The sequence below is a fragment of the Chiloscyllium plagiosum genome, unplaced genomic scaffold, assembly GCF_037043375.1.
Source record: "Chiloscyllium plagiosum isolate Xiang-an unplaced genomic scaffold, Cpla_swu_hap1 HiC_scaffold_24, whole genome shotgun sequence".
Lineage (NCBI taxonomy): Eukaryota > Metazoa > Chordata > Chondrichthyes > Orectolobiformes > Hemiscylliidae > Chiloscyllium > Chiloscyllium plagiosum.
Window position 1 is genome coordinate 3,459,759 of NW_028270162.1, and position 19,722 is coordinate 3,479,480.

Genomic DNA, 19,722 nt, shown 5'->3' on the forward strand with positions numbered 1-19,722 from the left:
GTCAATGTTTGGAAAGTTAAAATCCCCTACCATAACTACCCTATTATTCTTACAGATAGCTGAGATCTCCTTACAAGTTTTTTCTCAATTTCACTCTGACTATTGGGGGGTATATAATACAATCCCAATGAGGTGATCATCCCTTTCTTATTTCTCAGTTCCACCCAAATAACTTCCCTGGATGTATTTCTGGGAATATCCTCTCTCAGCACAGCTGTAATGCTATCCCTTATCAAAAATGCCACTCCCCCTCCTCTCTTGCCTCCCTTTCTATCCTTCCTGTAGCATTTGTATCCTGGGACATTAAGCTGCCAGTCCTGCCCATCCCTGAGCCATGTTTCCGTAATTGCTATGATATCCCAGTCCCATGTTCCTAACCATGCCCTGAGTTCATCTGCCTTCCCTGTTAGGCCCCTTGCATTGAAATAAATGCAGTTTAATTAATTAGTCCTACCTTGTCCCTGCCTGACCTGACTGTTTCACTCGCTTCTGTTGCCAACTGTACCCGTCTCGGATTGATCTCTTTCCTCACTATCTCCCTGGGTCCCACACTCCACCTTACTAGTTTAAATCCTCCCAAGCAGTTCTAGCAAATTTCCCTGCCAGTATATTAGTCCCCTTCCAATTTAGGTGCAATCCGTCCTTCTTGTACAGGTCACTTCTACCCCAGAAGAGATTCCAACGATCCAAAAATGTGAATCTTTCTCCCACACACCAGCTCCTCAGCCATGCATTCATCTGCTCTATCCTCCTATTCCTGCCCTCACTAGCTCGTAGCACTGGGAGTAATCCAGATATTACTACTCTCAAGGACCTCCTTTTTAAATTTCTGCCTAACTCTCTGTAATCTCCCTTCAGAGTCTCAGCCTTTTCCCTTCCTATGTCATTGGTTCCAATGTGGACAATGACCTCCTGCTGGCCCCTCTCCCCCTTGAGAACATTCTGCACCCTCTCTGAGACATCCTTGATCCTGGCACCAGGGAAACACACCATTCTGCTTTTTTGCTGTTTGTACCTCGGACTCGGGAGTCCCTAAGACAATCGATTGTTTGGAACCCGACGTACCCCTCGTTGCATTAGAGCCAGTCTCAATACCAGAAACTTGGCTGTTCGTGCTACGTTCCCCTGAGAATCCATCACCCCCTAGATTTTCCAAACAGCATACTTGTTTGAAATGGGGAAAGCCACAGAAAACTCTTGCACTGACTGCCTACCTCTCTTACCTTTCCTGGAGTTAATCCATCTACGTGACTGTATCTGAGACTTCCCCACTTCCTATAACTGCCATTTATCACAACCCCTTGCTCTTGTAAATTCCTCATTGCATCTAACCGTCTCTTCAACCAATTCATTCGATCTGATAGGATTCTCAACCAAAGGCATTTATTGCAGATATAATCCTCAATAACCCGTAAACTCACCCTAAACTCCCAATTCTGACAAGAATATCACATAGAACATAGAACATAGAACATAGAACAATACAGCGCAGAACAGGCCCTTCGGCCCTCGATGTTGCGCCAACCTGTGAACTAATCTAAGTCCATCCCCCCACACTATCACATCATCATCCATGTGCTTATCTAAGGATTGTTTAAATCTCCCTAATGTGGCTGAGTTAATTACATTAGCAGGTAGGGCATTCCACACCCTTACCACTCTCTGAGTAAAGAACCTGCCTCTGACATCTGTCTTAAATCTATCACCCCTCAATTTGTAGTTATGCCCCCTCGTACACGCTGGCGTCATCATCCTAGGAAAATGACTCTCACTGTCTACCCTATCTAATCCTCTGATCATCTTGTATGTCTCTATCAAATCCCCTCTTAGCCTTCTTGCCAATGAGAACAGACCCAAGTCTCTCAGCCTTTCCTCATAAGACCTTCCCTCCAGACCAGGCAACATCCTGGTAAATCTCCTCTGCACCTTTTCCAATGCTTCCACATCCTTCCTGTAATGGGGCGACCAGAACTGTACACAATATTCCAAGTGTGGCCGCACCAGCGTTTTGTACAGTTGCAGCATGATATTGCGGTTCCGGAACTCAATCCCTCTACCAATAAAATCTAACACACCGTATGCCTTCTTAACAGCACTATCAACCTGGGGGTCAACGTTCAGGGATCTATGCACATGGACACCAAGATCCCTCTGCACATCCACACTACCAAGAATCTTTCCGTTGACCCAGTACTCTGCCTTCCTGTTATTCTTCCCAAAGTGCATCACCTCACATTTAGCTGCATTGAACTCCATTTGCCACCTCTCAGCCCAATTCTGCAGTTTATCCAATTCCCCCACAACCTGTAACATTCTTCCACACTGTCCAGTACTCCACCGACTTTAGTGTCATCTGCAAACATAACAACCCATTCACCTATGCTTGGGTCCAAGTCATTTATAAAAATGACAAACAGCAATGGTCCCAAAACAGATCCTTGTGGCAGATCACTAGTAACCGGACTGCAGGCTGAATATTTTCCATAAACCACCACTCGCTGTCTTCTTTCAGAAAGCCAGTTTCTAACCCAAACTGCTGAATCACCCTCTATCCCATGCCTCTGTATTTTCTCCAACAGCCTACCATGTGGAACATTGTCAAAGGCTTTACTGAAGTCCATGTATACCACGTCAACTGCCCTACCCTCATCTACATGCTTGGTCACCTTCTCTAAAAACTCAATGAGGTTTGTGAGACACGACCTGCCCTTGACGAAACCATATTGACTATCTAGATGCTTGCTAGATGATTATAAATCCGATCTCTTATAATCCTTTCCAAAACCTTTCCTACAACAGAAGTAAGGCTCACTGGTCTATAATTACCTGGGTGATCTCTACTGACCTTCTTGAACAAGGACACAACATTTGCAATCCTCCAGTCCTCTGGTATTAAATCTGGAGACAATAATGACTCAGAGATCAAGGCCAAAGGCTCCGCCATCTCCTCCCAGCTTCCCAGAGAATCCTTGGATAAATCCCAACTGGGAGAAAGTGAGGTCTGCAGATGCTGGAGATCAAAGTTGAAACTTTATTGCTGGAACAGCACAGCAGGTCAGGCAGCATCCAGGGAGCAGGAGATTCGACGTTTCGGGCACAGGCCCTTCTTCAGGAATCCTTCGTGCCCGAAACGTCGAATCTCCTGTTCCCTGGATGCTGCCTGACCTGCTGTGCTGTTCCAGCAATAAAGTTTCAACCTAAATCCCAACTGGCCCAGGGAACTTGTCTACTTTCACTCCTTCTCGAATTGATAACACCTCCTCCTTACTAATTTCAATCCTTCCAAGTCTAATATCCCATATCTCAGTGTTCTCCGCTACGATATTCACCTTTTCTTGAGTGAAAACAGATGAGAAACATTCGTTTAGCATGTGTCTGATCTCTACATGGTCCACACACAGCTTCCCACTTCTGTCTTTGACAGGCCCTATTCCTACCCTAATCATCCTTTTATGCCTCACATACCTATAGAAAGCTTTATTCTATTCACTAAATACTGCTCCTGTCCCCTCCTGCTCTTCTTAACTCTCTCTTTAAATCCTTCCTAGTTAATCTGTAACTCCCTATCGCCTCATCTGAACCATCTTGTCTCACCGTCACGAGCCTCCTTCTTCCAGTTAACTAGAGATGCAATTTCTGTAGTAAACCATGGTTCCCTTACCTTATTGCTCCCTCCCTGCCTGACAGGGACATACCTATCAAAGACATGCAATATCTGTTCCTTAAACCAGCTCCACATTTCAATTGTCCCCATCCCCTGCATTTTGCTACCCCATTCTATGCATCCTAATTCTTGCCTAATCGCATTATAATTGCCCTTGCCCCATCGATAACTCCTGACCTGTGGCATGTACCTATCCCTTTCCATCGCTAAACTAAACATAACCGAATTATGGTCACTCTCTCCAAAGTGCTCACCTACTACTAAAGCAAATACCTGCCCTGGTTCATTACCAAGCACCAGATACAATGTGGCCTCCCCTCCTGTCAGCCCTTTGACATACTGTGTCAGGAAACCCTCCTGTACACATTGGACAAAAACTGATCCATTCGACGTACTAGAGTTATAGCATTTCCAGTTAATGTTGGGGAAGTTAAAGACCCCCATAATGACCACCCTGTTCCTTTCACTCCTACCCAGAATCATTTTGCCGATCCTCTCCTCCATCTCCCTGGAACTTTGCATAGGCCTATAAAAATCTCCAAACAGTGTGACCTCTCCTCTCCTGTTTCTAACCTCAGCCCACACTACCTCAGTATATGAGGCCTCATCAAAAGTTCTTTCAGACACCATTATACTGTCCTTGACTAACAAGGCCACACCTCCCCCTCTTTTACCACCTTGCCCCTGCGCTCAACCACTTCCTCCCTGTCTGACAGGTACATACTTATCAAGGACTCACTGTAGTTGGTCCTTGAATCAGCTCCACATTTTAAGTGTGTCCATCTCCTGCAGTTTCCTTCCCCATCCTATGCATTCTAAATCTTGCTGAATCGAGTCTTAATTGCCTTCCCCTCAGCTATAACTCTTGCCCTGGGGTATATACCTATCCGTTTCCATCGCGAAAGTAAACATAACTGAATTGTGGTCACTATCACCAAAATGCTCATCTACCTCCAAATCTAAAACCTGGCTGGGTTCATTACCCAGTACCAAATCCAATATGGCATTGTCTCTTGTTGGCCTGTCTACATACTGTGTCAGGAAACCCTCTTGCATGCATTGGACAAAAACTGACCCATCTAAAATATTCAAACTATGGTATTCCCAGTCAATATTTGGAAAGCTAAAATCCCCTATCACTCTCGCTCCTATCCAGAATGATCTTTTCTATCCTACCCTCTATATCTCTGGAACTATTCGGAGGCCTATAGAAAACTCCAAACAGAGTGGCCCCTCCTTCCCTGTTTAAAGGATATTCAACATCTACGGAGGAGAGGCACAAAGGAAAAGGAGGGAGTAGTTATGTTAGTAAGGGATAGGATCAGCATATCAGTGAGAGGGGATTCCAATCAGAAGAAAAGGCTGTAGAATTAATTTAGGTGGAGCTAACAAATAGAAAGGGGTAGCCAATAGTGATGAGAGTTTTCAAGCCTGTCAAACAGTCCTGATAATGTAGGAGCTGGATGAACTTCAGATCATTCAGGAGGCAGAGGCTGTGATAGATAAGAGTTACAGGGAAGCAGTTACTCCTAGGCATGAAGAAAGCTGCGTGACTGTTCGAAGGGGAAAAACGGTCAGTGAAGGAATCCCCTGTGATTGTTCCCCTGAAAAACAAGTACACTGTTGGAGGGCACATCTTACCAGGGGCATGCAGCGGGGTGCAGATCTCTGGCACAGATCTGTCCCTGTCGCACAGAAGGGAAGGGGGGAAAGGAGGAGAGTGTTAATCATTGGGCACTCAATAGTAAGAGGCTCAGATAGGTTTGTTGGGAACGAACGAGACTCATGGTCGGTGCCAGGGTCTGTGATGTCTCTGATCGTGTCATTGGGGTCCTGAGGAGAGAGGGTGACCAGCCCCAAGTCTTGGTCCATGTAGAGGAAGGAGAAGGCTAATGTTAGGATGAGGCGTGAAGTCTTAGTTAGGGCGCTTCAGAGTTACACTTTAGCCAGGAAAGACCTAAAGAGAGAGCTAAGAAGAGCCAGGAAGGACATGAAAAGTCGTTGGCAGATAAGATCAAGGAAACCCCTAAAGCTTTCTATGCTATATCAGGAATAAAAGAATGACTAGAGAAAAATTAGGGCCAATCAAAGATAGTACTGGGAAGTTGTGCGTGGAGTTTGAGGAGATAGGGGAAGCACTAAATGAATATTTTTTCGTCAGTATTCACATTTGAAAAAGACAATGTTTTTGAGGAGAATACTGAGATACAGACCTACTAGACTAGATGGGATTGCGGTGAGCAAGGAGGAGGTGTTAGCAATTCTGAAAAGTGTGTAAATAGATAAGTCCCCTGGGCTAGAAGGGATTTATCCTAGAATTCTCTGGAAAGCTAGGGAGAAGATTGCAGAGTCTTTGGCTTTGATCTTTATGTCATCATTGTTTACAGGAATAGTGCCAGAACACATTACAGATGACACTAAAGTGGGTGAAGCTGTGGACAGTGCTGAAGGAAGTTGAAGGTTACAGAGAGACATAGATAAGCTGCAGAACTGAGCTGAGGGGTGGCAAATGGAGTTTAATGCAGAAAAGTGAGAGGTAATTCACTTTGGACGGAGTAATCGGAATGCAAAGTACTGGGCTAATGGTAAGATTCTTGGTGGGGTAGATGAGCAGAGAGATCTCTGTGCCCATGTGCATAGATCCCTGAAAGTTGCCACCCAGGTTGATAGAGTTGTTAAGAAGGCATACAGTGTGTTAGCTTTTATTGGTAGAGGGATTGGGTTTTGGAAGCCCGAGGTCATGTTGTAGCTGTACTTAACTCAGGTGCGGCCTCTGGTGGAGTATTGCGTACAGTTCTGGTCACCGCATTAAAGGAAGGATGTAGAAGCTTTGGAAAGGGTTCAGAGGAGATTTACTGGGATGTTACCTGGTATGGAGGGAAGGTCTTACGAGGAAAGGCTGAGGGACTTGAGGATGTGTTCATTAGAGAGAATAAGGTTCAGATGTGACTTAATTGAGACATATAAGATAGTTTGTGTGAAGATTTGTAGCTCGGGTGCTCGTTGTTGTGGTTCTGTTCGCCGAGCTGGGAATTTTTGTTGCAAACGTTTCGTCCCCTGTCTAGGCGACATCCTCAGTGCTTGGGAGCCTCCTGTGAAGCGCTTCTGTGATGTTTCCTCCGGCATTTATAGTGGTTTGTATCTGCCGCTTCCGGTTGTCAGTTCCAGCTGTCCGCTGCAGTGGTCGGTATATTGGGTCCAGGTCGATGTGCTTATTGATTGAATCTGTAGACGTGATGGTACAGAGACCACCGAATGGAGAATTCACCACAAAGGTATACAGGAAAGCCACACACACAGACCAAGTCCTAAACTACGAAAGCAACCACCCCAACACACACAAAAGGGCCACAACACACTGCAGTACACCAGAACTGCAAAAAGAGGAAGAAGAACACCTATACAATGTATTCGCCAAAAACGGATACCCGCGCAATTTCATCAACAGATGCCTAAGGGAAAGACAACGGAACGAGGACATGCCACAACCCAAAGGACTAGCCACACTACCATACATCAGGAGCATTTCTGAACTGACAGCCAGACTACTGCGACCCCTAGGACTCATAACAGCACACAAACCAACAGCCACCCTCAGACAACAACTCACCAGGACGAAGGACCTGATACCCAGCATGAGCAAAACCAATGTAGTGTACAAAATCCCATGCAAGGGCTGCACAAAACACTACATAGGACAAACAGGAAGACAGCTAACAATCCGCATCCATGAACACCAACCAGCCACGAAATGACACGACCAGCTATCCTTAGTAGCCACACACGCAGATGACAAGCAACATGAATTCGACTGGGACAACACTACCATTATAGGGCAAGCCAAACAGAGAACAGCCAGGGAATTCCTAGAGGCATGGCACTCATTCACAGATTCAATCAATAAGCACATTGACCTGGACCAAATATACCGACCACTGCAGCGGACAGCTGGAACTGACAACCGGAAGCAGCAGATTCAAACCACTACAAATGCCGGAGGAAAGATCACAGAAGTGCTTCACAGGAGGCTCCCAAGCACGGAGGATGTCACCTAGACAGGGGACGAAACGTCTGCAACACAAATTCCCAGCTCGGCGAACAGAACCACAACATAAAAGATAATCAGAGGGTTAGATAGGGTAGACAGTGAGAGCCTTTTTCTTTGGATGGTGATGGCTAGCATGAGGGTACAGAGCTTTAAATTGAGGGGTGATAGATACAGGACAGATGTCAGAGGTGGTTTCTTTACTCGGAAAGTAGTTAGGGCATGGAAAGCACTGCCTGCAACAGTTGTAGACTTGTCAACTTTAAGGGCATTTAAATGGTCATTGGATAAACATATCAATGAAAATGGGATAGTGTAGGTTAAATGGGCTTCAGATTGGTTCCACAAGTTGGCGCAACATCGAGGCCCGAAGGGCCTGTACTGCTTTGGAATGTTCTATGTTCTCTTTGGTCATCCTGCAGCCATATCTCCATAACAGAAACTATATTATACCTGTTTATGTCCATTTGTACTCTCTACTCATTTATATTGTTAAAAATCACACAACAGCAGGTTATAGTCCAACAGGTTTATTTGGAAGCACTACCTTTCGGAGCGCTGCTCCTCAATCAGGTGGTTGTGGAGTATAAGATCGTAAGCTACAGAATTTATAGCAAAAGTTTACAGTGTGATGTAACTGAAATTATATATTGAAAAAGACCCAGATGGTGGTTAAGTCTCTCATCGTTTAGAATGACCATGTTGGTTTCAGTTCTTTCATATGTAAATCGCAAAAACTTTTTAAAAGTTACATTCTCAAGTGAACTTTAATAATTGGTTTTTCGGCTCCTGGGAAGTACTGGACAATAAAGGACAATTATAGAGATTTATAAAATTATGAAGGGCACGGATAGGATAAATAGACAAGGTCTTTTCCCTGGGGTTAGGTGAGTCCAGAACTAGAGAGCATAGGTTTAGGGTGAGAGGGGCAAGATATAAAAGAGACCTATGGGGCAACTTTTTCGCACAGAGGGTGGTACGTGTATGGAATGAGCTGCCAGAGGATGAGGTGGAGGCTGGTACAATTGCAACATTTAAAAGGCATTTGGATGGGTACATGAATAGGAAGGGTTTGGAGGGATATGGGCCGGGTGCTGGCAGGTGGGACTAGATTGGGTTGGGATATCTGGTCGGCATGGACGGGTTGGACCGAAGGGTCTGTTTCCATGCTGTACATCTCTATGACTCTATTCAGATGGCATGCCTTTAATTTTGGAGATCACAGTGGCTCAGGCAGCATCCTTGTGAACATGCAAATTTCCTGAGATGCCTGAGGAAGAAGGTGGAGTTGTGCCTTGCTGACAGTTGTATCAATGTGAAAAGCTGTGTTTCTGTCCTATCTGAATTATTGTATCAGTGAACTAGCATGGAAGTGATGGGTCTAATGACTATTTTCTGCACTGTAACCATTCCATGCTGTTATTCAGGACTTTTTCTTATTCAGTTGGGTGGTGTTTGTGTTGCTGACCATCCCTAGTTGATGCTTGAGTAGGAGGTGTAAGCTGCCTTCTTGAACTGCTGCAGTCCATGTGCTGTAGGTAGAAGCTCCAGCTGGTGCTGATGAGAGTGTAAAAGTGCTGCGCCAAGTATTAGAGGTTATGGACTGGGAGGATTAGGCCATTCAGCCCCTTGAATCTGCTCCACCATTGAACAGAATCATGGCTGATCCTATCTCAGCACTTTCCTGTCTGCTGTTCACCACCTTCCAATCCATGACTAATTTGAAATCTGTCTATCTCCTCATTCAATTTACTTCATGAACTTGAGTGCCCAGCATTATCCAAAATGCAGAGTAGTGTTGGAAATGAAAAATAAATTAAACACAGGAATGGTAATACATCAAACAGCCATATGGTGAGCAACGTCAAGTTACCATAGTTGTACCAGACTGGAGGGCTAACCTTTCACCACAAAGGCATTCAGCTGGCTGTCATTTAACCTGAGGGTCACCAACTCCTCAGGTGAGGGAAGAAGTTTAGATTTTTTTTAGATTCCATTACAGTGTGGAAACAGGCCCTTCAGCCCAACAAGTCCACATCGACGCACAACCCAACCATACCCCCACATTTACTCCTTACCTAACACTATGGGCAATTTAGTGTGGCCAATTCACCAGACGTGGACATCTTTGGACTGTGGGAGGATAGCGGAGCAAACCCACGCAGACACGGGGAGAATGTGCAAACTCCACACAGTCAGTCCCCTGAGGCGGGAATTGAACCCGGGTCTCTGGCGCTGTGAGGCAGCAGTGCTAACCACTGTGCCCGCCACCCACAAGTTTAGTTAGTCCATTGTAGTAACCTCAACTGTGTATGGGAATTGAACCCGCACTGTCAGTGTTATAAGTGCTTCACAGGCTAACCAGGCTAACCAGCCAGCCACACAGACAACCACGTGGATGCAGGGATGATACATTCTGACCAAGTCACATGGGGTCCTTGTGGTTACATGTTCCCGATGCGCATGCTCACTCGGAGGCGCCCGACGGGAGGCGGCGCCTGCGCAGGCTCAGCCCGTCCCGCATCCCTGAGCCCCGCCCCTCCCGCCCACACGCCAGCGGCGGCGCGCACGTCCCACCCCGCCGCGGGCACGCGCGTCCCCCGCTGGTCACGTGCCGCGCTGAGCAGACTATTTGAGGCTCGAGCGTCCATTTTGAGGGAGAGAAGTTTCTGGAAGGTGAGAGAGCGCGCGTGTGTCTCTGTGATGGGGAGGGCGGCCGGAGCGAGATGGTGCGGCGAGTGTGTCCCTGACCTCCCCGCCGGGAGGGGAGGGGGGGGGGGTACGGAGAGGGGGACAGAGACTCCCCCCACCCCCCCCGCCCCGGGAGCCGGCCTTTCCCGCCCGCGAGGCCGCGGCGCCATTTCCCGCTCTCGCCTCAGGCCTCAGGCCTTCCCTCCCGCCCGCCGGCCGGCCGGCCCGGGATCACCGCCGCTTCCCGCCAGCGTGAGGGTGAGGGTGGGGGTGGGGGAGGATGTGCCCATCCCCCGGGTGGGGGGGGCAGGGAGGGGTGCGGATGGTGGCCGGGCCCCGGGGCCTACCACCCGGGTGGCGCCAGCACATGGCGCCCCTCTGCCCCGGGCCCAGCTCCCGCCTGAGGCCCCGCCAAGGCCGCGAGCCCCGTCCTCTCCCCCTCCCCCTCCCCCGGGGGCCGGAGCCCCTTTGTTCGGCCTCCTTGCTGCCTGAGAGCCCCGTGCTCGGCGCCTCCCGCTGGTTTCTATCCGTTTTGTTTTAAATCCTTAACCATCGCTCACGTGGGGGGGGGGGGGAACAAACTGTCTCCGTCCCCGTCCCGACCCTTTTTTATTGTGAATTCCTGCCCGTTTTCCGTGTTTTTGTAAATTATCTCAGCGGGCAGGTATCCTTTCACCTCTTCCCTCGCTTTAAAACAAAAGCGCCATGTCTGCACAGTGTGCTTCTGACACCTTGCTAATTCCTTTTTTCTCTTAAAAGGTTTTTATTTAAAAAAAAAGCCATGAGTGAGCAAGGAGAATCTAAAATTGAATTCAAGGTAAGAATTTGGTCCTGGAGTGAATGTAAATGCATCCCTTTCAGAAACCAGTTTCTTCTCTGCATGCTTCACCTGAACTTACAGACCTGCATGCAACTTTGAACAGAGGAACAGCCCCTCTTGTGCATTGGTTCTTGGGTTTTTTTTTCTCTTTCTTTAGAAATTAACTATTGTTTGACTCTTGACCACTTAACAACTGCACACTTAATGCTCAAATGTTGGGTCTGTTGGCCCGTCCATGTATTTTGTTTTTTAAATGAGGTTGGAGTCTTTAGATTCAGTATCACAAGCAATGATTGTGACACTTTCTCTATCTTTAATCTATTTGCATTAATACATCTGCCTGTGAAAGTACTGTAGATGATTCTTGCATTGTAGTTTAGATGTACATGGTGTGCCTGTGACATACTTTGATTGAAGAATTGGCTCTTCTGTAGGCACACTTCAGTTAATACAGCCTTCATGTTACTTGCCATGTGTCGTGAATGTCAGTACAGTACAGCTCATGAGAGGATTGTAAATCTCTCAGCAGAGTTTGTGCTGAAATTAGCTTTCCAGATCCACATTTAAAATGTTGAGTGGTTTGTATGGAATGTTTTAATAAGCAGACTCTGTGTAATGTTGAAGGTGAAGGCTGATATTATGTGACACAATGAACATTGCAGCAAAGAGGTAAGTAAAGAGCAATAGAAATGGGATATAACGTGCTGTCAGTGGAATAATTTTCAGGTTTCCCTTGTGAAGATCACTGGTCATTGTAGGTAGTAGTAGAAGTACTATAGTAAGCATTACTTTGGCTTGTGCCATTGTACTTCCAGCATTCTTGGTAATGATCAAGAGAAAAACTACATAGACTTTCTGCAACTAAATAATGTTTTAAATGTTAATAATGTAAGTACAGGGTGACTGCCACATCTGGGGGTTCGGTCAGTGGTTTCAGTTACCCGCAGTTTACCACGGCCTGACGTATTACATGAAAGTTCCAGAATCAGGGGCTGCTGGGGAGGTAAGTTTTTCATTTAAGTGGGTGGGTTCGCTTCTATATGTGGTTTTGGGCATCAGTTACGGGGCTCTAATATACATCCAGATATATCAGGTGTGTATATTGTTCTCGAATGTTTGTTAAAGCTGCAACAAGTCTTTTCATGCTCACTTAAGTGGGTAAATGATTCCACTAGCAGATCATTTGTGTTTATAGTCTTTTTAAATTTAATTTAAAATTTTGATTTTGTATGGCTGGCTGACTTTAACCCTGCTCACAACCAAATGTAATTTTTTCTTCAGCAACCCAATCGTACTGTTATGACTTACTAGTTTGAATTTTTTAGTTTTAAAGTGCTTGGTAAATTTGGCAACCTTTAACCCTGAATATTCAGTGCTCATTTGACCAACTGTTTTAGTGTAACTGAAATACTGACTGGTATTTTTAATTCTGCAAGTCTGGCAGAACTCAATGTTAATTCTGGCTGCATCTGCAGTTTAAGGAAAGTGGTATTGATGCTGATGGGAGGATTGGGGCAAAATCAAGTGAGGGTGAGGTGAAGATAATGATAGTAAGCAAAAGGATTGTTTGCTAGTAAGCCAGGGAAGAGAAGCTGGATAAGTGATAATGGGTGTTTATTGAATAAATAGAAATGACTTGGCTGTGCTAAAAGTAGCCCTTGTTCACCCCTTTACACCAGGTCATGTCACAAAACAAGATACAATGAAGTCTGCAGATGCTGGAGATCAGAGTTGAGACTTGCAGGAAAACTGACATCCAAGGAGCAAGAAAATTAATGTTTTGGGCTGGAGCCTTTCATCAGGAATGAAGGGCTTCGGCCCAAAGCATAAATTTTCCAGCTCCTCTGATGCTGCCTGACCTGCTGTGCTTTTCCAGCACCACACTCGCATGTCACAAAACAGTTAACTCTTGTTTTCTGTCAAGATGCTGCCAGACTCAATTCCTCCAGTGATTTTTTTTTTGTTGTTTGCTTTGGATCTCTAGCATCTGCAGTTCCTTGTTTTATTTTCTGAATAATGAACGTTTTGGTAACTTTAGTTTTCCAAGGCCGTTAATGTTTAGAAATGCTGCAAGAGTGACTTGATTGTAATTACTGGGTGAGAAAGCATTGACTATTGGCTCCGACTTTTCATTTTTTAATTTGATGGTGGATAGTTGATCCATGTATTGATAATGGCCACTGTAGCTTGGAGTCATGTAAGGCTGATGCTTTCTCCTATTAAATTCACAGAACTAAGGTGTTAGAGTACATCCAGTTTGTGTTGGTCAGCACCCAACTATTCTAATCCCATTTTCCATGCACTTAGCCCATAGCCTTGAATGCCTTGGCATCTTGAGCACGCAAGTACTAGAATGTTGAGTGTTTCTGCCTCTACCATACTAAAAGGATATAAGGAATGTCATATCAGTCATTTCCTATTGAATGGTGGACCAGACTTGAAGGGCTCCATCTAACCCACATAACACTTAGCAAAGTCTATGCCCCTTAAATTTAACTGAATCATAGATGCTTGCATGTATAAATTCATGTCATCTATTCACTGGGGCATTACTTTTGCATGTGCTTTTTTAAATTTTTTTGATGTGTATTTGAAGATTGGATTTGCATCCTTGTAACTTTGGGTAATTTTTTTTCTAGCTTGTACTTGTTGGAGATGGTGGTACTGGGAAAACTACTTTTGTGAAGCGCCACATGACTGGCGAGTTTGAAAAGAAGTATGTAGGTATGTTAAAATGATGGCAGGAGATTTACTCCATGTGGCTGTCTTTTTGTTTGTAAAAGCTATTGAAATCACTCTCCCTTACTTCACCAGCTATATGAAACTTCTCTTAAATTACTTTTGCTGTTTTCAAATATTGAGTCTACATCTGTTTTTCTAGTCTGATTGCATTTTTGATTGCTTTTTTTAGAAAAGCTGTTTTGAACATAACCTTAAATCTTTGATCTCTGGTTTACGGATTCTTCTACCATTGGAAACACTTTTAATTGATGAAGGGCTTTTGCCTGAAATGTCAATTCTGCTCCTCAGATACTGCCTGACTTGCTGTGCTTTTCCAGCACCACACTCAGCTCTGACCTCCAGCATCTGCAGTCCTCACTTTCTCCAAGAAACACTTAAGTCTCATCTCCTAAACCTACTTGAAGGAGACCTTGGAAATGGGGCTGTTAAAATCCTCTTAATCTTAAGACAATGACATCTTCAAGTGTGGTGCTTTGAATTGGATGCAATGACTTATCTAAGGCTTAACCAATTACTTTTATAAATGTTTAACTTCAGTTTTTTCCTGCTAGGTCCTTCTCACTTTCATAAAATTATCGATCTTTTTTCTTTATCAATAGTTGACATGTTGCACTACTTTGAAGACTTGTTTACCTCCATCCTTTAGATTTGTGCCATTAGTTTTAATTGTCTTTCTACCAAGGAGAACAACTTCACATTTTGCTGCCTTAAATTTGGTTGCCCTTTATAGTAGTCTTTCTGAAGTCTCATCACCTTTTTTTGGTGATCAATACATGTAGAATTTATGACCAGGTGTATCAAAGTGCACTTGTTTCACATTAAAATAATCTAGTCCACTTTCAGTCCTTCTGTTAATCAGTGGAATGACTGAAATTGTTTTAATTTTGCTAACCAGTTTATTGCTTTAATGAATGCTTTTTGGCAGTCTAGATGTTTATCAACCCTCTTATTTCATCAAAACTTCGTGAATATGCTTAATTTGGTGTTCCATACTAATGCCAATGTAATGTGTTTACCCTTTGCAGCAACTTTGGGTGTTGAAGTTCACCCAATTGAGTTCTTTACTAACAGAGGTCCCATTAAATTTAATGTTTGGGATACTGCTGGTCAGGAGAAATTTGGTGGTCTCCGTGATGGTTATTACATTCAAGGTAAGTGTCTAGTGTTACACACTACTTGACACTAGAACATTTTATATCCTGTAAATGATGTCTTGGGCTTAACTACAACTTTCTTTCACAGCTCAATGTGCCATTATTATGTTTGATGTAACTTCACGAGTGACGTACAAGAATGTGCCTAACTGGCATAGAGACTTGGTGAGAGTGTGTGAAAACATCCCCATTGTGTTGTGTGGCAACAAAGTTGATATTAAAGACAGAAAAGTGAAGGCAAAATCTATTGTCTTCCACAGGAAGAAAAATCTTCAGGTATGGTTTTATAGTATCTATATGATTGAGATGAGTACGCAAATTCTATTGGCTCAAGAAATTGTAACCAGGATTTATGCCATGTAGTGATCTGAAATACTTGTTTGAACTATTAGTTCAGTGGAGATAACTGTTTCAGTCTTCCTAAATTAAAGCTTCAAGCTTTGTGTTGAAGTGCTGAAAACTAGTCCATAAGAGAATCTGTTTATGTGGAGTTTGGGATTGCCTGAAGCAATATTGGGTCGTTAATGATGAGTATTATGGATTAAAATGTAGAATAGTCAGATACAATTTTCAGTTAAGTTGTAGGTCAGTTTTTTCAAAGTTTGCCATTCTGAATCTGATGTAGTTTCCTTCATACAGAATGAATCCATTCAGTTGATCTCAGAAACTCAGTTTTGAGTACAAGATAAAAAGATCGGATGATTACAGGAAAACCATATGTGGGCAGGAAGCAGTACTGGTTTTGACCAGATACTTGGCTGCTACATTTGAAACCATTTATTTAAATTTGTCAGCCAGGACAATTTGTACTGGTTTTTTGGCTCTAGTCAGGCTGGGACCTTTGTGCAAGAATTCATTTGAGCTTCCCTTCTGAAGTGTCAGTTCCACATTGAAGATGTGACAAGTCTAAACAGAAGCTGAAGTGAGTATGAGACAGGAAAGAGAACTGATCATCTGCTTCACTGACCTAGCTTAAAAATTTCAACACCAGGTTATAGTCACAGATTTATTTGGAAGTACTAGCTTTCAGAGCCCTGTTTCTTAATGTAGCTGTCAGTGCTACCCAATGAAGGAACAGGGCTCCAAGAGCTGGTATTTCAAAATAAACCTGTTGGACTATAATCTGGTGTTGAGATTTTTGACTTTGTCCACCCCAGTTCAAATCTGGCACCTCCTCATCTTCACTAACCTAGGAATTAGTGTACTAATTTCACCAGCATAGAAGATTTATTGATCTTCTGTATCATGAGGAAAATTACATTGGTTTTCACATTTATCTGGTTTAGGCTGTGATTATTGGCAATGACTTTCTGGATTATTGTGAAGAAGTACAATGATTACTTTTTACTGTTGAGGGTAGGTGCTAAGGTTTGGTATTTTTGCTTGTCAATCTTGTTAAAAAGGGAAGTGATTTTATAGATTTGGCTCAAACAGTTAATGAAATTGGAAAGTAATACTGTCTTTGTACAGAGCATTGAAGGCATCTTTGGTATTCTGTTTATCTCCACTAAAAAGTGTATTAGAGTTTGTACATAACTTTTCTGCTCTATGCAATATTATCAGAGGTTTGTCAATAGAATGATGTGTTATTAATCCTGTGCAAATGAATAAAAAGATGTTCAGTGGGTTATAAATGTATGAACCAGATAGTGACAATCTTTTTTTAAATAAGCCAGTGACATCTCTTTCCTCCTTGTAGTACTATGACATTTCTGCCAAAAGTAATTACAACTTCGAGAAGCCATTTCTGTGGCTTGCCAGAAAGCTGATTGGAGATCCCAATTTGGAGTTTGTTGCTATGCCAGCTTTGGCACCACCAGAGGTTCAGATGGACCCTGTATTAGCAGCACAGTACGAGCAAGACCTGAAGGTACAGTATTGCTCCACTATTTGTTAGTTTGATATTAAGGGGCAATGGAAAACCAAGTACTTCTGTTTTTTTTTAAATTATCGCTTCTTACACAAGTGTAGTGTGATTAGTATCTATTATTCTTTGTCCAAGATTTAAACACTTCCTTTTTAGACTTGATTGTGTTATAGTTTGGTCTGGGTGAGGAACTTGAATATATGGGTCCAGAAAATGCTCATGTCCTCTGGTTTTTGCTTTTACAGCATCTCTTTGACTGTCAGGCATTTAGTGGCATCAGGTTTATTTTTTCCTTATTTTTGTCATTTCACAATGGCAAATGCACACATTAGGTTCATACTTGAACTGTCTGCAGGTTCAAAAGTAAAATTTAAGCAATGTAATGCTTTTTAATATCTTGCATCTGCAAGATAACTGCTGAAACACATTTTTTAGTGTGCCCCTCTAACATGTCATCTTAGTGATTTCAGTTGCAATATCCTGAGGTTTTCAGTGAATTGAGTTGTAATTATAGCTTTCTGCAGTCTTAATAGCATCAGTTTGGTAAAAGCCTACCAGCTATCAGCAACACTTTCTGCTACTTGAGGCAATCCCTTCTAATTATAGGTGTAATATTTCTTTTATCTTAAGAGTTTACTGGTGTGGCAGACTTGGTACACAGTAATGATAACTAATGTTCTGCCCATTGTTTTTAATTAGTGGAAATTTAAATTGGAATATTTACTTGGGTAATAAAGCTGTGACTTGTGGACATTTTCCCTTGAAGTTAGCTTAAATAGCTGGTGCCATAAGGATAGTTAGTGGCAATGGAGTTTAAATTGAAATTTAAAAATGGTTTTGTTCACTTTAGATTATGTTCATCTGTTCTGATTGCATTTTGGATTAACCTGAAACTTCAAACATAGCAGTCATTCTGCACTTCAGAGTTTTGAATTTGGGAGTTTTGGTTTTAAATTGCCTGTAACCTATTTACGATTGCAAATAATTACATTACAGAATCAGACTAGATTAGATTCCCTACAGTGTGGAAACAGGCCCTTCGGCTCAAACAGTCCACACTGACCCTCCGAAGAGTAACCCACCCAGACCCATTTCCCCCTGACTAATGCAGCTAACACTATGGGCAATTTAGGATGGCCAATTCACCTAACTCTCATCTTTGGACTGTAGGAGGAAACCGGATCACCAGGAAGTGGTGGTTGCGTTTTGCAAATGAAACTGTTAATCAGTTTTTTAATCTGAGCGTTTTGCTCAAAAGGTATTGAGGAATATGGGCTAAAGTTAGGTATATGGAGTTATTCCTGAATAATGAGCAGGTTTGAGGAGCTCAGTGACTTAGTCCTGTTCTGTTTGTATAATTATTGCTGTTCTTGTGTTGTACTAATTTGAACCAGAAGATCCGTTAATGTAGTTGTATTGCTGGCTAAAGCACCCCTGCCTGCTCCTCTCTTCACCCTCCTACAACCCCTACTCCTTGTTTTTAAAAAAAAAAGTCTGACATGATCTTTTTTAAACTGTACTTTTTCTTATCCTAGACTGCTCAGAGCACTGCTTTGCCAGATGAAGATGACGACCTGTAATTTAACGGCTGGAGTCAAGCACCAGCAGCCTAGTTTTATAGGCGCTGTCCTGTGATGCAGCGTGTTTGCCAGTTAATTAGCTGAACAGAACTTAACTGCTTATAATCTTTAAATCTTAAGGGGGCTAAAGGAGTTGTAATTGGGAGTGAATGGTGTGCAGTATGACAATTTCCTTCACACTTGGACCTGTGTACTTGATACTAAAACTGTATTGATAGACTGCAACATTGGCGTGTATGCATAATTTAATTTATGATACAGGTAGAATCACAATATACATCGTTACAAGTTGTATGTTAATGTCATTCCTACTCTTTTTTTTGTTAACTTTTTGTTTGGATCATAAAGTTGTGATCTTAATAAAGTTATATTCCAAATAACTAAATGAATTGTGGCATTTAAAGTACTGAGCATTCCTTTCAAAACTCGGTTTGGTTTTGCTAGTATTTAGACCGCCTTTTGTGGGTAAGGAATTAAGTCCTGAACCCACTCTGGATGACTGATTTGAATTTATATTGCATCTAGCTACATAGGTTCAGGAATTTGGAAACATCATACCCCAGTTGCTATTTCTTTAAATGGAAACTTTTGATGGCTTGTACACTTGTAATGCTTGCATTGTAACTGCAGTGACTGTACACGACTGTCTCTTTAAAGTTTTTTTTCCTCCTGTTTGGGAAGGACTGACTGTTCTGCTGTCTTTCAAATGACATTAATAGAACCTGAGGTAAAATAAATGTTCCCAGTGCTGGGGATACTAGTTCACAATATAGTGCTGGTGTTTTATGTGATCTGGTGTTACACAAACTTGCAAGTTTGGTACAAAGAATGCCTTTAACAACCCATGAGATTTTGCTGCAATCGGGCTGTGGCTTGTAATGTTAGTTAATTTGTTCAATCACTTTCACTTGCAGAGCTGTTCTAATGTTTATATGCTACCTGTTTTACATATTATATATGCAAGGGGAATCCAGCAAAATTCCATTTTGACCAACCAGTGATTGAGATGTCAAAATATTCCTGGGTATGTTTACGGTACGGGAACATGGATTGTGACTAAAGTGGCTGGGCTTTGGAAATTTTTTTGGTTTCAGGGAATGAGACCAGAATCTAGAAGGAAAAGTAAGTGTAACAGGGTGGAATGAATTCTGGAAATGCC

The 19,722-nt window shown here is 43.0% G+C and overlaps 1 protein-coding gene and 1 pseudogene across 1 annotated transcript; one reads left to right on the plus strand and one right to left on the minus strand.

Moving 5' to 3' along the window:
- Positions 1-10,360, minus strand: part of LOC148145350 (uncharacterized) — a 33,568-nt pseudogene extending 23,208 nt beyond the window's left edge.
- A 799-nt stretch (positions 10,361-11,159) lies between these two features.
- ran (RAN, member RAS oncogene family) lies at positions 11,160-19,331 on the plus strand. Its single transcript, XM_087999852.1, has 6 exons — positions 11,160-11,217; positions 13,860-13,944; positions 14,988-15,113; positions 15,205-15,392; positions 16,816-16,986; positions 18,519-19,331. The coding sequence occupies exons 1-6, from the start codon at positions 11,182-11,184 to the stop codon at positions 18,561-18,563; spliced, it is 651 nt and encodes a 216-aa protein (XP_087855978.1). The 5' UTR covers positions 11,160-11,181; the 3' UTR covers positions 18,564-19,331.
- The last annotated feature ends 391 nt before the right edge of the window (positions 19,332-19,722 follow it).

Coding starts and splice junctions, on each gene's coding strand:
- ran (XM_087999852.1), top strand. CDS start 11,182: ATGAGTGAGCAAGGAGAATCTAAAATTGAATTCAAG. Junction 11,218..13,859: donor AATCTAAAATTGAATTCAAG/GTAAGAATTTGG, acceptor TTTTTTTTCTAG/CTTGTACTTGTTGGAGATGG. Junction 16,987..18,518: donor AGTACGAGCAAGACCTGAAG/GTACAGTATTGC, acceptor TTCTTATCCTAG/ACTGCTCAGAGCACTGCTTT.